The sequence below is a fragment of the Pinus tabuliformis genome, chromosome 6 (genome assembly GCF_031772625.1).
Source record: "Pinus tabuliformis cultivar Carrire ecotype Pingquan chromosome 6, CPIR1, whole genome shotgun sequence".
NCBI classification, from domain to species: Eukaryota; Viridiplantae; Streptophyta; class Pinopsida; order Pinales; family Pinaceae; genus Pinus; species Pinus tabuliformis.
In genome coordinates this window covers 811,961,401-811,982,213 of record NC_142292.1, presented here as the reverse complement: position 1 = coordinate 811,982,213, position 20,813 = coordinate 811,961,401, and the positions used below count along the sequence as shown (strand labels likewise).

General features: G+C 38.3%; 1 protein-coding gene across 3 annotated transcripts in view; it reads left to right on the top strand.

The window, feature by feature from the left end:
- LOC149261277 (actin-related protein 7-like) overlaps nucleotides 1-20,813 on the top strand; it is a 423,641-nt gene that overhangs the window by 191,725 nt on the left and 211,103 nt on the right. For all 3 annotated transcript variants that reach the window (XM_089421946.1, XM_089421947.1, XM_089421952.1), the window contains exon 4: nucleotides 12,099-12,343. In XM_089421946.1, coding sequence (XP_089278072.1) covers nucleotides 12,099-12,343 — 245 coding nt within the window. The remainder of the gene's footprint in view (nucleotides 1-12,098; nucleotides 12,344-20,813) is intronic.

The following is a 20,813-nucleotide window of genomic DNA, read 5'->3' as shown; positions in this document are numbered from 1 at the left end:
TGCAGAAGCATCTCCTCTATTGGTTGGTTTCATTGATTCTGATTGGATTGGTGACCTTGATGATCGGAAGTCTACTGCAGGTTATGTGTTCACTCTTGGTTCAGACCTATTACATGAGCTTGCAAGAAATAAAGTGCCATTTCTTTTTCTTCAGCAGAAGCAGAGTATCGTGGTGTCGTAGAAGCTAGTAAGGAAGCCTTGTGGCTTCGTCAGATCCTGTCAGAGTTTGGCTTTCAGCAACAACATCTGACTACACTTTGGTGTGATAATCAAAGTGCCATTCAACTATGCAAAGATCCAGTCCAACATCAGCGCAACAAACACATTGAACTGCACATGCACTTCATCAAAAAGCTCATCCACGGCCATGCTCTTGAAGTGCAATATTGTTCAACAGATGATCAAGTTGCAAACATCTTTACAAAGGCTCTCACAGAGGCGAAGTTCACTAAACTTCGATTTATGTTTGGAGTTCAGGAAGTTGTCACTAAGGGGGGATAGGCTCTAGTGCCTCCTTCCTTCTCCTATTGTGTCATATTTGTAAATCCTTCAATCCTATCCCAAGTTGTTCTTAAGGGGGGATGTTAGGATATTCCGACAGTGCACATAGGAAATAGTTAAGTATAACTTGGTCTAGTATAGAGTTAGGTAAGTGTGTTTCTTTACTATGTACATTTTGTAACTTACAATCCGATGGTCACGATATGTAGTGATCCGACGGTTCATTCTCTCCTCGGTATTATCGACACTTGATCCGTGGCTTAACACCTGATTGGTCCATGATCTCTATTTAAAGAGCATGGAGGGTCATTTGTAGGTTAACCGTTCATGAGAGAAGCTTATGTAAATTTTCATTCTCTTATTAATAAATTGCTTGAGGTGGCCGCGTTGGCTCAGGCCGTGGACTGTTTCCCTCTTTGAGGGTTTTGACCACGTCAAAAGTACTGGTGTATTGATCTGCGATCTGTTTGTGAGCGTTGTCCTTTGGTGTTCTGTCTGAGGAACTTACCCTGTAAATTCCTACATTTCACCTTCACCTTCCCCCTTTTTCTTTTCTTTTGTTTTTTTATAACTCACTGACCTTTTCCTTCCAATTAAATATTTAAAAGCACTTTTCCTTTCTTTATTTAATAAAGTGACTTTTATAAACTAATTAAAGTCACTTTTAATGCCAAAAAATGCTTAATTCGCCTATGTGGTCACACTAGTCACCCAAAGCCCCTTTTTATCATTCTTCCCTATAGATCTTTTCGCCCCGATTCCAATGACCTATTACGCTAAGGTGTTTCTCCAAGTAATCAACTTGAAACAATGCCTTAAGCGTAAATAATTAAAATATATATGTTATTAATGCCCTTTTATGGAAATCGTCGGAATATAACAAAACCAAGAGCAAACCATGTAGAATTGATCCCGATGATGAAACATGGTAAGCGATCCTAGTCAAACCCATAAAACCGGTAAAATCCTTTGGGCCCACCAATGGAATAATCTTGCTCCTATGACTAGGCCGACAAAAGCTTTGGAAACCCTCCTAACCACCTCGCGAAGTAATCCAAAATTTGGGGACATCACATTGTCGACCATAACAGATTGTACAAGATCTTCAACAACCTACTAAATGGAGCAGTAATAGGGAGATTTATGAGTTTCTTTGCTTTGGAAAGAGCATGATATTCTTAAGAACTGGGTGATAGCTAGTGGGGTGTAGAGCTCAAGCTAGTCTTTTGTCCATGTGCTTATTATTAATCTCAACCATCTTTTGCATTTTTCATCTTCTTTCATTTGTGGTTATATGGCATGTAAATTAATTAATTCCTATAAAAATAGTTAAAATAGGGAAAGGGCATGATCACAGATCATGCCCATTCACCAAGAGGCACCCGAGGTAGTATTAATCCAAGGGCCTCGCACAAATTGTAAATCATCGAATGTCAATTTATTATTAATAAAACACATATTTTTATGCCAATCGATGGTTTGTATCTTCCATTTGGTATCAAAGTGGTCTCTCTTCGGATCTGTGTTGTCGATTCAGTCTGACTCTGTCCACGTTATCACCACTATCGTCGCCACCTGCTTCCCAGCTTCCGTCCACGCTCCCCGCGATTACGATGTCCCAACCACAACACTGTTGTAGTGCTCCCCTCCTTGTGCCTCGCTGCCCCGTTGACCCTTCCTCGTGCTTCCCGTTGTCTGCCGACTCTCTGCATTTGTTACGTCGTCGCTTCCCAAGTCCCGTGTTTCCACAGTTTCCATTGCTTATATATGTTCCGTTCGATTTCCGCTTGCTCCATTGCTTTGAAATACACCTTGTCCAACACAAAAAAAACACAACCGCATTCTCTGTGCCACACCGCCTACCTCACAATGTATCATCACTTACCTCACAATGTATCGTCCACCTCTGCAACCATTTTTCCCATCGCCGCCCAAATTGAAATCGTGGCACTATAATTCGAATTTTTGGTCTCTGTCCAAACCGTGGCAAGCACTGCGATTTTTTTGGTATAAAGTTTAAGTCATAATTTAGTTATATAATATAACTATATAACGATATATTATAACTATATTGATCTATTATAAATAAATTTTATAATTAATTTAATTTAAAAATAATAATAATAATAATTAAATTAAATTTAATATTAAAAAAAATTATTATATATATATATATAAGGTTCAAATTAAGGAATAAATCTTAAACTGACAGACAAATATACACCCCCACAAATCCTTTTTGTTGAAATTTCTAAGTCTGACATGTTAGAAACCCCTACTGCATTATCTGATTTATTTCTCCTACTTGTTTATTCCATTAACAAGTTATTTATAAATATAAATACTGAAATAAACACAAATGCAACCTTAACTCATATACAGATCATTAACTGGAATATTGAAACAAACACACAAGGGACACTGTTATTTTTGGACAATCGTCTACAGAAAAACCCAATGGGGGAAAACTGGTGTAGCAGTTTTGAGGGTTTTATTATTATGCAGATTCTTGAGTACAACTAGGGTGCCGAAATGGCTCACCCAACAGAGATTGTTACATGACAGTAATTCCTCTTCTCGGAGATTGATATTCAGTGTCTCAGCTCTAGTTTGTGCCACGAAAAATCCTTCCGACGCTTCCTCTTAGCTCTACGTCAGCCTTCTGAATCTTTGCGGCAGCTCTCTGGCCCTTTGCATCACCCACCTAGACCCCTCAGCCTCTGCGCAGTCCCAAACTGCTTTTGCGTTGCTCCTGTTGCCTCTACGTAGCTCACTGCCTCTGCGTCAGCCTCTTTGGTCACTGTGCTGACCCTCTGGCACTATCTCTGCCTCTCTGCTATGTACTCACTGCCCCTCACTGCAACAGAGCACTTGTTCGAATTTTCTCAGCAAGCCCCACTCCATAAAATCAAACTGATTGGGTGTATCTCCAACTGACCCTCAAGCCTCGTCTTATACTTTTCCTGTTGAGTCTTCAACGATCGAGATTAAATCTCTAATCAACGACTAAGATTAGATTTGTCTTGATCCATGTCATTTAGAACATTCTCACCCAGTTTTATATTAATACCCATTAATATTTTAATTTTCCTAAGTTTAGACTTAGGAACCCCATTAAAAATATTAATTATTTTAATATCTCTCTAACTGGGTGGAATTTCCCCAACCATTTCTCGGTCTTGGAGATCTCATGTGATTTAGCCTCTCCACGAATTTTCATGGCTATGTTGAAGTTTCTAAGTTTACTTAATTTAGAAACCCTTCATGCACTTTTCCTGATTTATTCCTACCTACTTGTTAATTTTTCTTTAACAAGTTATTTACAAAGTAAATACTGAAAATAAACACCAGTGCATGCTCAACATATTACAGATCAACAACTAAAAGAAACAAGAACAAACACACCACATGACACCATTATTTTTGGACCAATGTCCCCGTAAAAACCTAATGCGGGAAAATCGGAGCAGCTATCGAAAGGTTTTCTTATTAAGCAATATCAGAGTACAATCTAGGTGTCGAAATTGGCCTACCCAATGGAGAATTTCCTTAGCAACTATACCTCACAGTTTGAGAGAAATCTCCTGGCTGAAACCCCAGAAACTGCTTCCGACAGCTCCTCAGCACAAAACTGCTCCTGCAACCCCAACGTCTTCCCAATCTTGACTGCGTCAGCCCCTCTCTGTCTCACGCTAGCCCTGCGTCAGCCTTTCTTGGCCTGCGTCAGCTCCAGGAGGCCTTGCCTCAGCTCTGGGAGCCTTTGCATCAGCTATGCTGGCCCCTCTAGTGCTCTATGCAGCACTTGGCTCCCTCTGCGTGAGCCCCTGCTGGCTCTGCGTCACCCTCATTGGTTGCTGCGCTGCTCTCCCGACACAATCTCTGCCTTCTCTGTTCCTATGTACTTAATGCCCCTCAGCTGCTTTCCCAATCACTGATTCTATCTCTAGTAGCAAACCCCGCTCTAGAGAATAGAATGACTGATCATCTGGTGTATTCTCCAGGTGACCCTCAAGCCTACTCTTATACTTTTCGTATTGACATATCAATGGCCGAGATTAAGTCCCTAATCAACAACTAAGATTAGATTTGGCTTGATCCATGTCTTTTGGACCACTCTAACACAGATTCATATTAATACACATTAATATTTTATTTTCCCTAAGTTTAGACTTAGGGACTCCATTAAAAATATTAATTATTTTAATCTCCTGATCTGTTTAGAATCTGCCCAAACCCTTTTTGGGTATTGGAGAGCTCATATGCCCCAACCTCTCCACCAAATTTCGTGGCTAGAGCACATCCGATGTTGCCACAAATCAACACGTTTAATGTCGTCGATGACAATGACCGATTTCCACAAAAAATTGGTTGATCTTGAGAATAGGATTACTAGCCATTCTGATGATTTTAACCAAAAAATAGTCAATCTCGAGAGTAAGGTTACCAGGCATTTTGACGATATCAAGAAGCTTCAGGATACGACAAATCAGATAGAAAGACAACTTGAGTAGAACCATATCAAATCCAAAAGTGATCATAATCAAACAATGTTGATACTGACCTGTATTTGTGACAGGATGAATATTACACCCGAATAAATATTCCAAAATGATGAAGGTAATCAATAACACAATTCACCAAATTCAACAAATTCAACAAATCCTCATGGAAAAACCGAGTCTCCAAAAACATCATCTATGCACCATCAAGAAAATAGTAAGACGAATTTTTAAAATAAGCAGCTCTGGAATCCATTCACCAATCAATACCCTTTTTTCACTACACCTTTAGCGACGCATCAACGAATAGCAAAAATCGAGCTACCCAAGTTTGACGATAATGAAAAATGCAGCGTTGTGTGGCTCAATAAAGCAGAAGAATATTTTGAGATTTACGATATTGACAATGATGACGAAAAGATTTGGCACAGTTCCATGAAAATGGGAAGGCGAAGCATATAATTGGTATATGTGGTGGAAGAAGACGACACTCGCTATCAGTTGGAGAAAATTAAAGGATGCGTTCTTTAAAAGGTTCCAAGGTGTTAGGGTAGAAGAGTTCTTTTCAACACTCATCAGATTGTGACAAAAAGGAGATGTGGATGAATACACTCGAGAATGGGAGACCTTAGCAACACGAGTACCTAGGTTATCAGAATCTCATCTAATCCAATCGTACTTCTCCAGAATTAAAACCCATCTACGAGTAAAACTTGAGTTTCATGACATTACGTCAATAGAAGTAGCTAGACAAAAAGCAAAAGCTGCTGGAAAGATATTTGAAAAGATATTGTGGTCAAAGCCAGAAAAAGTATATTCGAGACGAGGATTTCCCCAGTCAGCGAATACTGATAATACAAAATATGTTCCACCACATCTTCGTGAAGGAGAGAAATCTAGCATGGAAATGCAAAGGATGAAAGAGGGCAACTGCAAAAGTTGTGGCGAAAAGTGGGACCCTAAACATAACTGTGCTAAAGGAAAAGAGACAAAGAACCTATATAACTGTGAAGCAACTAATGATTCAAACAATGATGAATTAGACATAGAAGGAATAGAAGATGCCATGGAATTCTCTCCAGAACTAGATGACGAAAGCATTCTGCAAGTGTCATTATCGACTATGACAGGTATATCACAACCCCAGATTTTAAAATTAAAAGGACATATCAAGAAGAACAACATAATGGTTCTCATCGACACCGGTAGCACCCACAATTTTTTAGACTCAACCATGGCAAAGAGACTCAACATTTTCACATTTCCCATGCCCAACATGAAGGTGATGGTAGCCGACAGTAAGAAGATTGAAAAGGTAGGGAAATGTCGTAAGGTCAAATTGCAAATTCAAGACTTTAATTTAGAATCTCCGTTCTACACTGTACCATTAGGAGGAGTAGATGTGGTCTTAGGTATCCAATGGCTACAAACCCTAGGCACTTACTTTGCCAACCATCAAAAGTAGTTTATAAGCTTTAAATGGGAAGGGCAGAGGTACAAGTTATACGGATTCCAAGCACCAGAAAATCAAATTGTGTCGTCATCCCAGATGATGAAAATGATTCGAAAAGGAGCACCAACCTATGTAGTACAATGTCACCAATTAGAAATGTTATATATGAAAGTGATCAGTGAAGAGTCACCAGAAGTACAAGAGCTAATTCAGAAGCACGAAAAAGTATTCCAAGACCTGCCCATGAAAATGCCTCCTAACAGGGAAATCGAGCATACAATAGAAGTCAAAGCAGGATCAGACCCCGTCAACATCAAACCGTTTCGATATCCACATCACCAAAAGACTGAAATTGAGAGATTAATCCAAGACCTTTAAAATGTGGGATCATCTCAAAAAGTAATAGTCCGTATGTTGCTCAAGTTGTATTAGTAAGGAAGAAGGATGGATTGTTCAGGCTATGCATTGATTATAGAGGATTAAACAAAATAACGATTAAAAACAAATTCCTAATTCCCTTTCTTGATGAAATGTTGGATGAACTACATGGTGCAAAATACTTCTCAAAATTAGACTTAAGGTCAGGCTATTACCAAATCAGAATTAAGTTGGAAGACATACCAAAAACTGCGTTCCGGACACACGAAGTTTACTACGAATTTAAAGTAATGCCCTTTGGGTTAACCAATGCACCAACAACATTCCAAGCCACTATGAACGAGTTATTCCGTCCATATCTTAGGAAGTTTGTATTAGTATTCTTTGATGATATTTAAATTTACAGTAAAACTTGGAAGGAGCACCTACAACATCCGGATAAAGTTCTTACACTACTGGAAGAGCATCAGTTCACGCAAAGAAATCCAAATGCACCTTTGGGATGGAAGAAGTAGAATATCTCGGACACGTAATATCCCATGAAGGAGTAAAAGTGGACCCTAGTAAAATCAAGGCTATAAAGGAATGGATCAAACCAATTAATATATCCAAACTAAGAGGGTTCTTAGGATTGATTGGATATTACCGAAGATTTATTAAAAACTATGCACATATAACTGCACCTCTAACAAACCTTTTAAAGAAGAATTCATTTCAATGGAATGAGGAAGCAGGAAGGTGTTTTGAAGAATTGAAGGAAGTTATGTCTAATGCCCCGGTATTGGCAACTCCAGATTTCTCTAAACCATTTATCATTGAGTGTGATGCTTTCGGGTTCGGTATAGGTGCAGTGTTAATGCAAGAGGGGCATCCAATAGCTTTTGAAAGCAGGAAGCTCAATAAACGAGAACGTCTTAAATCCACATACAACAAGGAAATGCTCGCTATTATGCACGCACTGGCCAAGTGGAGACAATATCTTTTGGGAAGTAAGTTCTCCATTCGAACAGACCATAACAGTCTCCAGCACCTCCTCCAACAAAAAACACTTTCCGAAGAACAACAAAAATGGATTGAAAAAATTGCCAAGTTGGCATGGAGATATTACATAAAAAGGGAAAAGACAATGTAGTAGCAGATGCCCTGTCTAGGAAGGACGAAGAACCAACATTACTTGCAGTCTCGGTTGTTGTTCCTGAATGGCTTAATGAGATTCAAAGTGAGTATGCCAAGGATCCAGAAATAACTACGATAATCAATAACCTTCTAGACAACTCAAAATTTGAATGGAAGAACGATATTCTATGGTACAAAGGAAGAATCTATCTGAATTCAAACTCCAAGTTTAAATCTAAGATACTCAAGGAGTCACATGATTCACTGTCAGCTGGACATGTACGATTCTTTAAAACTTACTACAATGCACATCAATCATTCTTTTGGAAGGGGATGAGTCACAATATTCATAAATATGTAGCATAACATGACAAATGTCAATGAAATAAAAGTGAAAATATTATGACCCTTGGATTACTTCGCCCCTTAAACATTCCTAATCAGAAATGGGAAGAAATATCAATGGACTTTTTTGAGGGGTTACCTTTATCTGATGGCAAGGATAAGATTTTCGTAGTAGTCAATAGACTCACCAAATATGCTCACTTTATTGCAATGAAGAAATCAGACTTGGCTAAACAAGTCACTGAGATATTTTGCAAAAATATTTATAAATTACACGGGTTTTCGAAAGTCATTGTGAGTGATAGAGATGCCAAATTTAAGGGTAATTTCTGGAAGGAATTGTTCAACCATATAGTAACCTACCTAAATATGAGTTCCGCTTACCACCCTCGAATGGATGGATAAACGGAGGTACTCAATAAATGTTTGGAAGCCTACCTACGTTGTTACGCTACAAAAAAACAAAATAAGTGGGTTCAGTGGTTGCATCTCGCTAAATGGTGGTATAATTCTACTTACCATACATCAACAAAAATGACTCCATTCCAAGCTTTGTATGGGTACGAACCTCCGAAATGGAAGGATCTAGCTATCATCCAGACAAATCTACCAGCTGTTAAAAACCAACTAGAAGAAACCAAAAAAATATCCAAACCCCAAAAGAAAATTTAAATAATGCAAGAAACGTATGAAGCAACAAGCTGATAGAAACAAAACCGAGAGAGAATTTGAAGTTGGAGAATGGGTATTTGTCAAGCTCCAGCCATACAAACAGTTGTCCTTGAAACAAAAAGGAAAAAATAAATTGGCACTAAAGTTCTATGGACCATACTAGATCACCAAAAAGATAAGCCAAGTTGCATATAGTTTAAGTCTTCTGGATAAAAGTCGTGTTCACAACGTCTTCCATGTATCTTGCCTTAAAATGGCACTGCGCGACCATCAATTAGCACAAACAACGCTTCCATCCTTAGATGCTGAAGGAAGGGTCATTTTAGAACCATAAGGTATCATATCCACCAGGGAAAAGAAGCTCCGATCTCGAGTAATCAAAGAAAACTTAATCAAGTGGAAGGACTTACCAGAAGAAGAAGCTTCTTGGGAGACTGAAACATTTCGTCAACAACACTCGTCCTTACGCATGCTTTGAGGACAAAGCATCTCTTGGGAGGAAGGCAATGTTATGTAAATTAATTAATTCCTGTAAAAATAGTTAAAATAGCCAAAAGGCACCTGAGGCAGCATTAAGCCAGGGGCCTCCCACAAATTGTAAATCATCGAATATCAATTCATTATTAATAAAAAACATATTTTTATGCCAATTGATGGTTTGTATCTTCCATTATACATCCTTTTCTTTTTCTTTTAGCTACATCAACCTCTTAGGGCAAAGTTTCCGGGCCTTAATTTAGAGATGTGGATAAAGGGTGCCAATACCAGTGACAAATGACAATCAACCCAAAGAATGGAAGTGACAAGTATCAGTTACCTTGAGCACATTACATCAATCAATGCCTCCAATTCATGCCCCTTCTAAATAGTGGAAAGAAAAAGGCCTCGGGGAAAGTCACACTAATATGGGAAAGGGATAACCTCTTGGGTGAAATATGGGAAATATGGAAAGTGAGAAGTATCGGTTACCTTGGGCATGTTACATCAGTCAGTGCTTCCTATTAGTGCCCCTCCTGAATAGTGGAAAGAAAAAGGACTCAGTGAATGTCGCACTATTAGGCTCTAAGGATAACTTCCCATGGGAAAAATGGGAACATGGATACAATCATGAGCAATCAATCATCCAACTCAACCTGTGATCCACATGAGAATGCCCTTAACATTAAATGAAAGCGCCTGGTTACAAAAATGGTTAGTGTATCTTTAGGTAGATGACCTACTTTCCTTCAAGAGGTATGCTAGATAGGAGAGAACATTGACCAGAGCACAAGTGGAAAGCTCTGAAGTCAGGCTATTTGTGGATCATCATAGGGCTGCAGGCTGGCTGGCTGATTAAAGAGGAGAAATTTTTTCTCCTAAGGGTTACCCACTTGAGTGGGTAATAGTAATATATTGTTCTCCCTCAACAACAACCTTGGTATATGTATGTGGTGTTCTTAGATGATTATCAATCTATTTGTTGAGTTGTTCTGGTACCTAAATGATAATTTGATACTGCTAGTCCTCAGGTGTAACCATTTACAAGAGATTCCTCTAAGTGATGACCTTTGATAAGATTTATTGGAGTATCTTGTCGATGAATTATATGACAGTTGACTGTCTCCTTGGCACTTGCATGAGAGCCCAAGACTCAAGTGCAGAAGGGGAAATAATCTGAATACCTTATAGACTTGCATACTAGGGTGAAAGGGTGGCGTTAAGTGCTGATTGCTTTGTGGACTACTATGTCCTGATGGTTTCACAAATTTGCATAAGAGGTTTACCTGTTTCAACATATATGTCCAAAAGTTTTCTTTGTGAAACTAATTTATGTGATTTCCTTAGACATACAAACTAAAGTGGTTTGCTTGTAACATGCTTTCGTTATATTGATTATTGGGTAAAAATGACATAAACGTATGATTGAGATTCATTTACAACTGTTAGGCTTGGTACCTATGATAAATAGCAATATGCAAATTACATAATTAATTTGCTATTATAGTTCAATTCTGAATGAATTATATTTATCCATTTCATACCAAAGATATCAACCCAACTATCATTGTTATAAAGTTGGCTTTTATGTTTTTCTTCATTATTTTTTTTATTAATCAAAAGTTGTTTTGATGAGTTATATAGTATGTCTTCTAAATGCTGGCTTAATCTGTTCTAAACTGGAAAGCGATTTCACAGAAGATGTTACATAGAGCATTATTTGGGCATTGCACCATTATATCAATGGGATTTCTGTTTATTATCATTTGAGCGCCATAAACATGTAACTTTTGAGACAAGGTGGTGGATTCTGATATTGGAAGTTAGCATTATTCTTCCAAGATAATAATTTCCTGTTATTTTGACTCTCTGAGGGTATTTAACAGATGAGATCTACTAATCAAATAAGGAGTACGATCCTTATGGGCATTCTAGATCCAAATCATAGCTTAGCTGATCATCGTTTGCATGGTAATGTGAGGATTTTCATCCACTAATTTCACTTTTAATTTTCAAGGAGATTGCCAGATTAACAATGTACTATGAATTTACTTGTTAACAAATAATTTCTCATTGTAACATCAAATGAAATATCCAGGCATTGGCAGTTCCAAGAATTTGTTTTGTACTTTTGGGCTTCAGATCCTTATTCTTTGAAGCATTCAGAATGAAGTTGCATCATTCACGTTGAATGCCCTAAAGTTTTCTTTTAAACCATGTCTTATTTCTATTTATGTGTGCTGAGTATCCAAGCGATATTTCAGATCATTATTGTTGTTATAGTCTTGGGTTTGTGTTAATAAATTGTTTGCTTTCTTGCCATGTCATTTGAGACCTATGCGAGGCAGCTGTAAAATTCTATAGGCTGTGATGGTTGAGTTGCAGGGTTAATGCATGGTGACTTTGAGAGCATAATGTAAATTATGTTCTCCAAAACAACAATAAAAAAATATATATATATTTGATAAACTCTGGAACCCACACCATTATTTTGTCAGAATTGGGAATTCAATACTGCTGCAATGATTATGATTTATCAGGAAAAAAGATACATATAACTTTGGCATTATTGATTTAAACATTACACTTTTTAAAAAAAGTGTTGACTGATGGCTCTTAATGGTCTACAATGTCCAGTTTTGTTTTATTTTTCCCAGATATTGCACCAGTTTGGGAAGGTGCTGTCCAGCACAATGCTTCAAAGAAATTTGAGATAGGGGGCATAGATTTGACTGAACTGTTTGCCCGGGAACTTGCCAAATCAAATCCTAAAGTCAGTCTTGATCTTTTGATTGTTGAGAAGTTGAAGGAGACATATGCATGCACTGCAGAGGATCAGAAAGCATATGAAGAGAAACTCAAAACATTCCGAGAAGAAAAGCATACTCTACCAGATGGACAGGTATGTTCTTTCAGTGGATTATTATTACTACTTATTTTTCTAGTCATCATTGGTAACTGGTTATATTTTAGGTCTGTTTCACTTCTGACCCAAGTCACATGACAGTGGAACATGAGGTTTTAGTGTCTGACACAAGGCATGCAGAGCCCCCAAAACATGACAGAGTGCCATGTTCTCTATATAATACACACACACATTACAAAAATAAAATATGGACATAAAGATGTATATTTTTGAACATTTACAAAATATTGATAAAGCTAGTTATTACAACAATGTATACACACATAGAATATTCAATATTGTTGGACACCTAATCCTTAATGGGTTAGTGTGGAAGTCGAATAGACCAAAGCAGTCCAAGAGACCTTGGGATGTGAAACCCAACGGTCACTACATGTACTATAAATGTAAACCATTTGTTAATAAAATTGTATTGCATGTTTTATCTTTCATATCTCTCTTGCTGTCCATGTGTGTTTAACATGGTATCAGAGCGGGCGATTGCTGGTCCTGCTCCAATTTGAGCCACTTGTTTTGTGGTCTCTATATATATGTCAGTTCTGCGTTACCTGACCTCTGACTCTACCTAATTCCCCTCCGACCTGAAATAACCTGCCTCTGCCAGTGCTGCAAATCTGTCCATATCATATTAACGCTGTCCCATAACAGTTGAATGATTTTGTTTCCTTTCAATATGCGCTGAGCAAGCTTGCTTACGGTGGCCAGTCATTCCTAACTCCTATTCGAGGAGTTTATGTTGAAAACGCTGTGGCAGCAAATAAAAATCAGAGCGTGGAATAAAAGTTCTGCTGATAGTAACGGTTTCCCTGACATAATGCGCTGCCTCTGCCATAACGCATCTGTCCTGACATAATGCTCTCTGGCGCACCAGCGCTGCCTCTGGCCATAACGTATCTATTCATAACGCTGGTCTGACACTGGTCTGTCCATATTCCAAATTGCTGGCTCCAATCTGCCAAGGCTTACCCATTCCCAGCGACCATTCCGCCTTGTTCTAGCTGTTCAGGGAAACTGAAAGGGTGCGTATTACCGTTGAAGGATTGCTAGCCAAGCCTTCGTTGAATTCCTTGTGCGCGGTCTCCATGCGTACATCTTGAGTTGTGAAACCTGCGTGTTGTGAAACATGCGTACATCTTGACTGATACAATCCTCTAAGCAAGAGTCAAATTTAATACCAGAGGTATAACAAAGACAACAGTGAAAACAACTCAATGAGAGTTAAAATCATATGCTAGAATCTCAAATGTAGATCTTGACTGATACAATCCTCGCTCGCCAAAGAAGCCTTGATATCCGCCTCTGCAGCCTGGCTGGTGCACGATCCAATGAATCAATTCTTTCGTCGAGAATGAGAATAAGAAGCTCACGCTGGCCATTCTCTTCTGGTTGTATAGTATCAAGACAAATCGCACAGATGCAAGAGTCATCCGCATTTTGAAAAGCTGCAACGTTGGGAGTATCAGACTGTTTTCCCTCATCCTGCACCGTTTTGCCTGCAGCCGCGTTGGATGAGCAAGCATAAGAGTTATCCAGGGAGGTGATAAAGCACTTATCCATGTCCAGAATGCCTTCCATTAATGCGATTCTAGAAAGATTTGTTCTGGAAAAGGACGACCTCGCACGGCCTGGTGAAAGAAATCCGATCTTTTGATGATGTATTTGACCTGGAACGGATATCAAGAGCTCCTCCCCCAGAAAAGAGAAGCCTCGGCTCGTCCAGGTAACCCAATGAGATAGGGTACAAACCTCTATACCGTGCCATGAGTAATGAAAGTGCTTTGAGGTTTAGCTGTTTTTTTCCTATGTTACCTGTTTCATATTAGCTTCTGCATATTCGCTGCTGTTGCCCCTCCAATTTTCTTCAGTGGGAAGTCGTTGGCGGGCATCTTGCCAGCTATCAATGCCTTTTCTGGAAATACTTTGGTTGGGAATGTCTGGGACGACATCGTGTTGCCCGACGGAGAAGTAGAATGTGAACTTGTCAATCGCACACTGCTCGACCAATCCTCTCAGCTCTTTGCTACTAGAACAACTTATAATAGTTACATCCACGGCTTTCATAGAAGCGACGCAACTAATTTTGAAGATATACCCCGCGTTAATGTGCCCGTTTAGTGAGTCTGTTTAGAATGCCATTGATCATCTTGATATCGATTGGCCTTTTATGAGTCTGTCGTGAGAAACGAAACGTTTTCAAAATATCAAATATAAACTTTTGATTAACCATAAATCATTTCGTGATCATTCTCGTAATTACCCTGGTTGGTATCGGAGCAAGTTTCGGATTGTTGAAGAGAATTCCACTGCGGAGAGGCTGGATGAGATAAGTGAATGATATTCAATTATTCGAGATAAAATGGGAATTTTCCCTGGTTTTTAAAAGCTACAGTTGCTTGTAGTCATCTAAATGTTATCATCAACCAGAGTTATCGACCGAGAAGACTACCTGAACAAGAAACAATCAAGAGAAAATGGGCATTGATGAGTAATAGTATATTTTGAAGGAGTCAAAAACACTATTGGGCAGAAGCCTGGTTGGGAGATCCTTCACTGTGCATTCAAATGCTACCTTAATTTATGGTGATGTGTTAATTGATTTCCATGTAAAATGCATTAAAATAATTCTGTTGTGCGTTCTCTTTTGGAGGTTGAGCGTTGGAGTCACTGATCATAATATATGTGCATCTATTGAATATTGTGCATACACATTCGATGCAACGACATTATATGTAATATGGAATATAGTTAGTACAACTTTATGACTTGTGATGGGTATGCGTTGATATTAAATGCCCATGACATGGTGTTCTGACAGCCATCATTTCTGAAGGAGTACTTGAAGGATCCAAGCAAGTTTGCAGTTGCTGCTGCCCCAATTGTGGCATTATCCATTATAGTTTCTGTCTACATATATATGCATTGATTCCCTGATTCATTTGCTGCACATTTATACAAAATATCGCTGTGTATTGTGAGTGGATATTACTTTTCTGCATTAAGTAATAATTGTTATCAGTTTTTAAGGTGTAAATCTGACATTGAAGAAAAATGGCCAGAATCAGTGAAGTATTAGAGTTCATGAAAACTCTTATACAATCTATTGTTGATGACGCATTACAAATCAGCATAGGATCTCTCTCAGAAATTCAGACATGTCTACAAAATGCACAGGAAAAGATTGATTTTTTGCAGCTTGAATCTCAGCTACAACAAGAAGAATTAAAACAGAGGAATCATCATTCTGGACATGTTTTTGTTCAGAACATTGAGACTGCAATCCATCAACAGCAAGTCAATAATGTTACAGTTCATTCAGATTTAGTACCCAATAAAGCAACAGTTATACATGCACATGCAGAAACTCAGTCTGCACTTCCCAAGCCCATCATCAGACCTTGGCATTGAATACAGAGAAACGGAGAAGGCAGAGAGTATGCCGGGAGAGCAGCGCAACAGCCAAGGAGAGTGACGCAGAGTTAGCAAGGGCTCACGCAGGGGCAGCCAAGTGTTGCATAGAGCACCAGAGGTTCAGCGTAGATGACGCAGAGGCTCCTAGAGTTGAGGAGGATATGACAAGGACTTGTCCTTTCATATTCCAGACTATGCCAAGCCCATTCAGTTTCAGAGTGCTGGATTCATTCATGACAGTTCACCTGCTCCTCATGACAGTTCACCTCTAGCTGTTCCAGATTTTGCCCCTCTTCCACAACAACAACAACAACAACAACAGATTGTGAAATGCCAACACTGTGACTGAGTTGGCCATTTGAAAGATCACTGTTTTGATCTTCATCCATGTAAGCACTGTCATAAAACCAGGCATTCTTCACAAAGATGCTTCAGAAACAAACGTCCTGCAAGAACAAAGATTCATCTTGGATGGATCGCTTCTTGGCAATGGGCATCAACAGCCAAGAAGATATTCCAAACACATGTCAGAACTTGTTCCAGAATATTGAACAGTCTTGCAGTTGAGTTTTCTCCATCATCTCATCTTGTATCTGATAGGGGGGAAATGATGGTCATCTACAAGCTTCAAAGCCACATCAAGCGAGCCTGAGCCACAACCTGCCACACCAGTTTCAGAGTTGTAGCCAACAACAAAGATGTCCGTGAACATGCCTTCAGTTGGAAATCTGGGACACTTCCTCTAGCAGAAGACTTCAGCGTCTTGCCAGTTTTGGAAGAATTCTGGGAACACAATTGAGAACACTTCCTCTAGCAGAAGACACTAGCTTCTTGCCAGTTTTGGAAGAGTTCCAGGAATTGCATTAAGCATTCCAGAGTTGTTGGTCATCCTTAAACCATCACAGGTTGAGACTTCCCTTTTCAGGTTGAAGTTCTCCCTTTTATGCGGGGTGAGACCTCCCTTTATTGGTTGAAGGTTTCCCTCTTCAAAACAATAGGAGCACTTCCTCTAGCAGAAAACTTCAGTTTCTTGCCAGTTTTGGAAGAGTTCTGGGAACTGCACTAAGCGTTCCAGTGTTGGTGGTCATCCTTAAACCACCGCCCTTTATACCAACATTTCATAGAGCACATTCAACCTAGTGTTGCCATGCATTTTTTGCACATTTTGTATTACAACTCTCTTCTTGGACTCATACATAACCCTTCGGATTAAGGGGGGAATGTTGGACACCTAATCCTTAATGGGTTAGTGTGGAAGCTGAATAGACCAAAGTAGTCCAAGAGACCTTGGGATGTGAAACCCAACGGTCACTACATGTACTATAAATGTAAACCATTTGTTAATAAAATTGTATTGCATGTTTTATCTTTCATATCTCTCTTGCTGTCCATGTGTGTTTAACAAATATAACAAAACACACACACACATAATTTACGATTACAAAAATAAAATATAGACATAAAGATGGAAATTTAATTTTTTTTGAACATTTACAGAATATTGATAACTAATTACTGTGCAATCACACGTGAACTTAGAATATTCAATATGACAATATGCATAAAATAGAAGTTTAGAAGTTAGAACTACAAACTGCAGTTTTATCATGGTGCCGTTTTATGTTATTAGAAAAGAAATGTATTACATAGATAAAGATCATAAATGATCATGACACTGATACCATAGGTGGGAACGTCCCCAGTGTCAATTACCAAGTAGGATAGGTTCTAGAACATTAAATGGATGAATCATATAGCTTATCAATTGTCCTTCTCATAAATGAAGTCCTGAACACACCATCACTGCCATTGCCCTCTCCTGCATCCTTCTCTATAGCCAATGCAAGATCTGCAGCTATTGGCGTGGAGGATGACCCCTCAAGAAGAAAACCGTCATCAAAATTGATAGGCCGTGGGACTTGTTCATCAAGATCCAAGCTAATGTCAACTCAATGTTGCTTTCCATAATTACGTCATTTGGAAATAAATCCCACATCATTGTCTTTAACTTCAACCACTTGTTAGAATTTTGGGAACTAGAGTTAGTGCACACACACCCACTAGATCTGGTAACAGTCTCAAATTAACTTTAACCTAGCTACTTAATTGAAACATGCTGATGTGCCTAACCAATAATAAATTTAGCACAAAGGAACTTATAAACCAACAATCAGATCATGCACAGTAAACATATTACACATGAGTTCTTCCCAATCAATAGTTCTTCTGCAAATTCTTCTTGGAACCTACTTAGGCTCCCTTATAGGGATTATGGCCTTCGAGGAAATTACATATAAAACAATTACCCTGGATCTGATCCAACAGATCAAGCCCTAGGTCAATCCTCAACCTGATTGATTTTGATCTCCTTTGTTGTGAAGCAACAAATTTGATGAAGCCACAATTTATAAGATATTTATTTATATTATATATTAGAATGAATAAGGACGATTTTTACAATGGGGGGGGGCTTAGCGTAAATACAGCCTTAGGTGCCTTTTCATGAAGGGGAATGATCTTTTGATTGTGCCCCTTATTGCTAAATTAAACATTAAAACATATTTAATTTATACATCATTGTCTTTCTCTCCTTTTTTTTTTCCTCAAAGCATAGGTAACGAAGGGTGTTGTTGATGGAATACTTTTGTCTCTGTTGTATCTCTGAGATGATAATGGTCAGCTATCATGTCAGGGCATCTAAGATATTTGTTTCTTGGGTGGCGGGGGGAGGGGGGGGGGGTGGGCGGGTTTGTTTTAATTTTGGAGGACCAATGTATGAAACAGATTTAAAATAGTCATGCCTAACGTTTTTGAATGGTATTAATATTTAAACAGAGGGCTGCTATTAGAATCCACATAGTGATATAGCTTGTTTAGTGATGAACAGAAATTGAAAGATGATATGACTACTACAATTTTCAAATAGAAAATTAAATAATCATAAGTAAGAAAACCTTCAAACAATGTTTAGAAAGTTTAATAGAATATGCCTAAGGTTACAGAAGATGCTAATGATTTTATGATTTAGAGGGAATTAGTTAAACAAACATTTTATATAATTCATTCTCTTTAAAGATGATCACTTCAGAAGCTTATAGGAGTAAATTGAAGCACAACTATTCCTATCTGTTTATCTTTGTAAAACTTAAGAATATGAAGAAGAACATGGTAAATGAAAACTGGAAACTTACAAGGAACACAAGACTGTATGAATCAAAACTCAGAATCCTTTGCCTTTGTATTAATGATTTAGAAAATGCCAAGTACATTTAATGCTTACAAATGTTTCTTTCAAGGGTGCAACCCTTAATAACTCGTGGAAGGGAGTTATTTATACAATCTTAGAGCTAAGAAAATATCTTAAAGAAATTTACAAAAATAGATCAACACAAAATCAGGAATATAAACTGATAGTTGATCTATCACTATTTTGGTGTTGAGCTGTTGATGACTGTTCTTGGAAAAGCTGAAAACTGTTGAATTGTTGATGACCTTTCTTGGAAACACTAAACGCTGTTTGATTCTCTTTTCAGTCAAGTAAATCAGTTAACTGTTCCCAGCATTTCTTATCCGGGATAGATAACTTAGTTACCCTTTGGTAAATTTCATCCATTTCTGTATATTTAGTAAAAGTAGGTTTTATTGAAAATATATGTCTGTTCATTTAGAATGAAAAATGCACCTCTGAGTGCATTCAACACAACTCTTGGTGTTGCTGCACCTCTTATGTTTGAAACTAAAGCTGCATTGGTACCTACCTTTGTAAGCTTTCGAACACAATCTTCAATGGGCATTAATTTGTCATTTATCACAAGCATAGAGGGCAAACCCTTGCTGGTCAAGGGTTCTAACCTACTGAAAAATCTTTGAACTATGACATTAACATTGTTGCATTTTTCCTCCAACTGAAGAATGAGGTTTTTCTTTGTAATGATTTTCTTCACTTCAAGTATGGTTGTTGTCCTGTCATTTATACCTAATTCTTCAAGCTCATAGTTGTCTTTAGAATTCAAAAACTTGATTACCTCAGTGGCAACTTCTGGCATGTCCTCAATTTCCTTGGAGATAGTTTCAATAGCTTCCTGAGATTTCTCCAACAAGTCTTTTTGATCAAAGATTATCTTGATATAAGGCCAGATATCCTTGACTGATTCAGTAATCTCTTCCCATAAAATCTCCTTTGCCAAACCTAGTTTGTTTCCAAGGTAAGATTCTTTGATTTCTTTCTGCAAAACTTCAATTTGACTTTTTGCCCTCTGCAACTCAGCTGCATGTGAACTGTCTGCAACTGCTTTCATATGTTTTAATTCCTTCAGTTCATCCTGCAACTTCTTGATTTCAACTGTCTAAATGGACAGGTTCTGAACAACTTCTGCAAGTTGTTCAACTCCTTCTGTTGTACCTGTAGTTGCTGCTGTGCCTGAAGTAGAAACTCTGGTTATAGAGACTGCTGAAAGAGGAACTACATCCATTGGAATTTGAGCCCTTTTCACAACTTCCTCTTTCTCTTTGACCAATTTCTCCATTTGCTCCTCCATCTATTTTATTTGTAGATTTTGTTCCATGATGAGCTTCATCATGTCAGATTTTTGAGTCTCGGTTTCTTCAATCTCCTTGGTCATTGGGTCCTTAGAAGCTAGCAGTTTGAGTTGCTTCCTTAATGCTGAGAGCTCAACATTTTTCTTCCTGACAAGTTCTTTTGCAACATTTATATTTGAGGGATCATATCCCATCTTTAGCACCAGATCTTCCAAAGATTTGATCTTGGTGTCCTTTGCCAGTGAGGAAACCTTTTCCAACTTGAGCTGTGACTGTGTATTGGCCAAGGTGACCTGCAACTTTGACAAACTCATGACAGTGTGAGTTAAAGTGGCAGAAATCATTTGGCTAATCTGTTTGTGCATCTCAATTTGGTCAATTGGATGTACATCGTTTACATTAAACTCAAAGGAGGATTGTTTTGTTGATTTGGGGTAGCATCAGATGTGCTTTAGCCATGAAATTTGGTGGAGAAGTTGGGGCACATGAGATTTCCAAT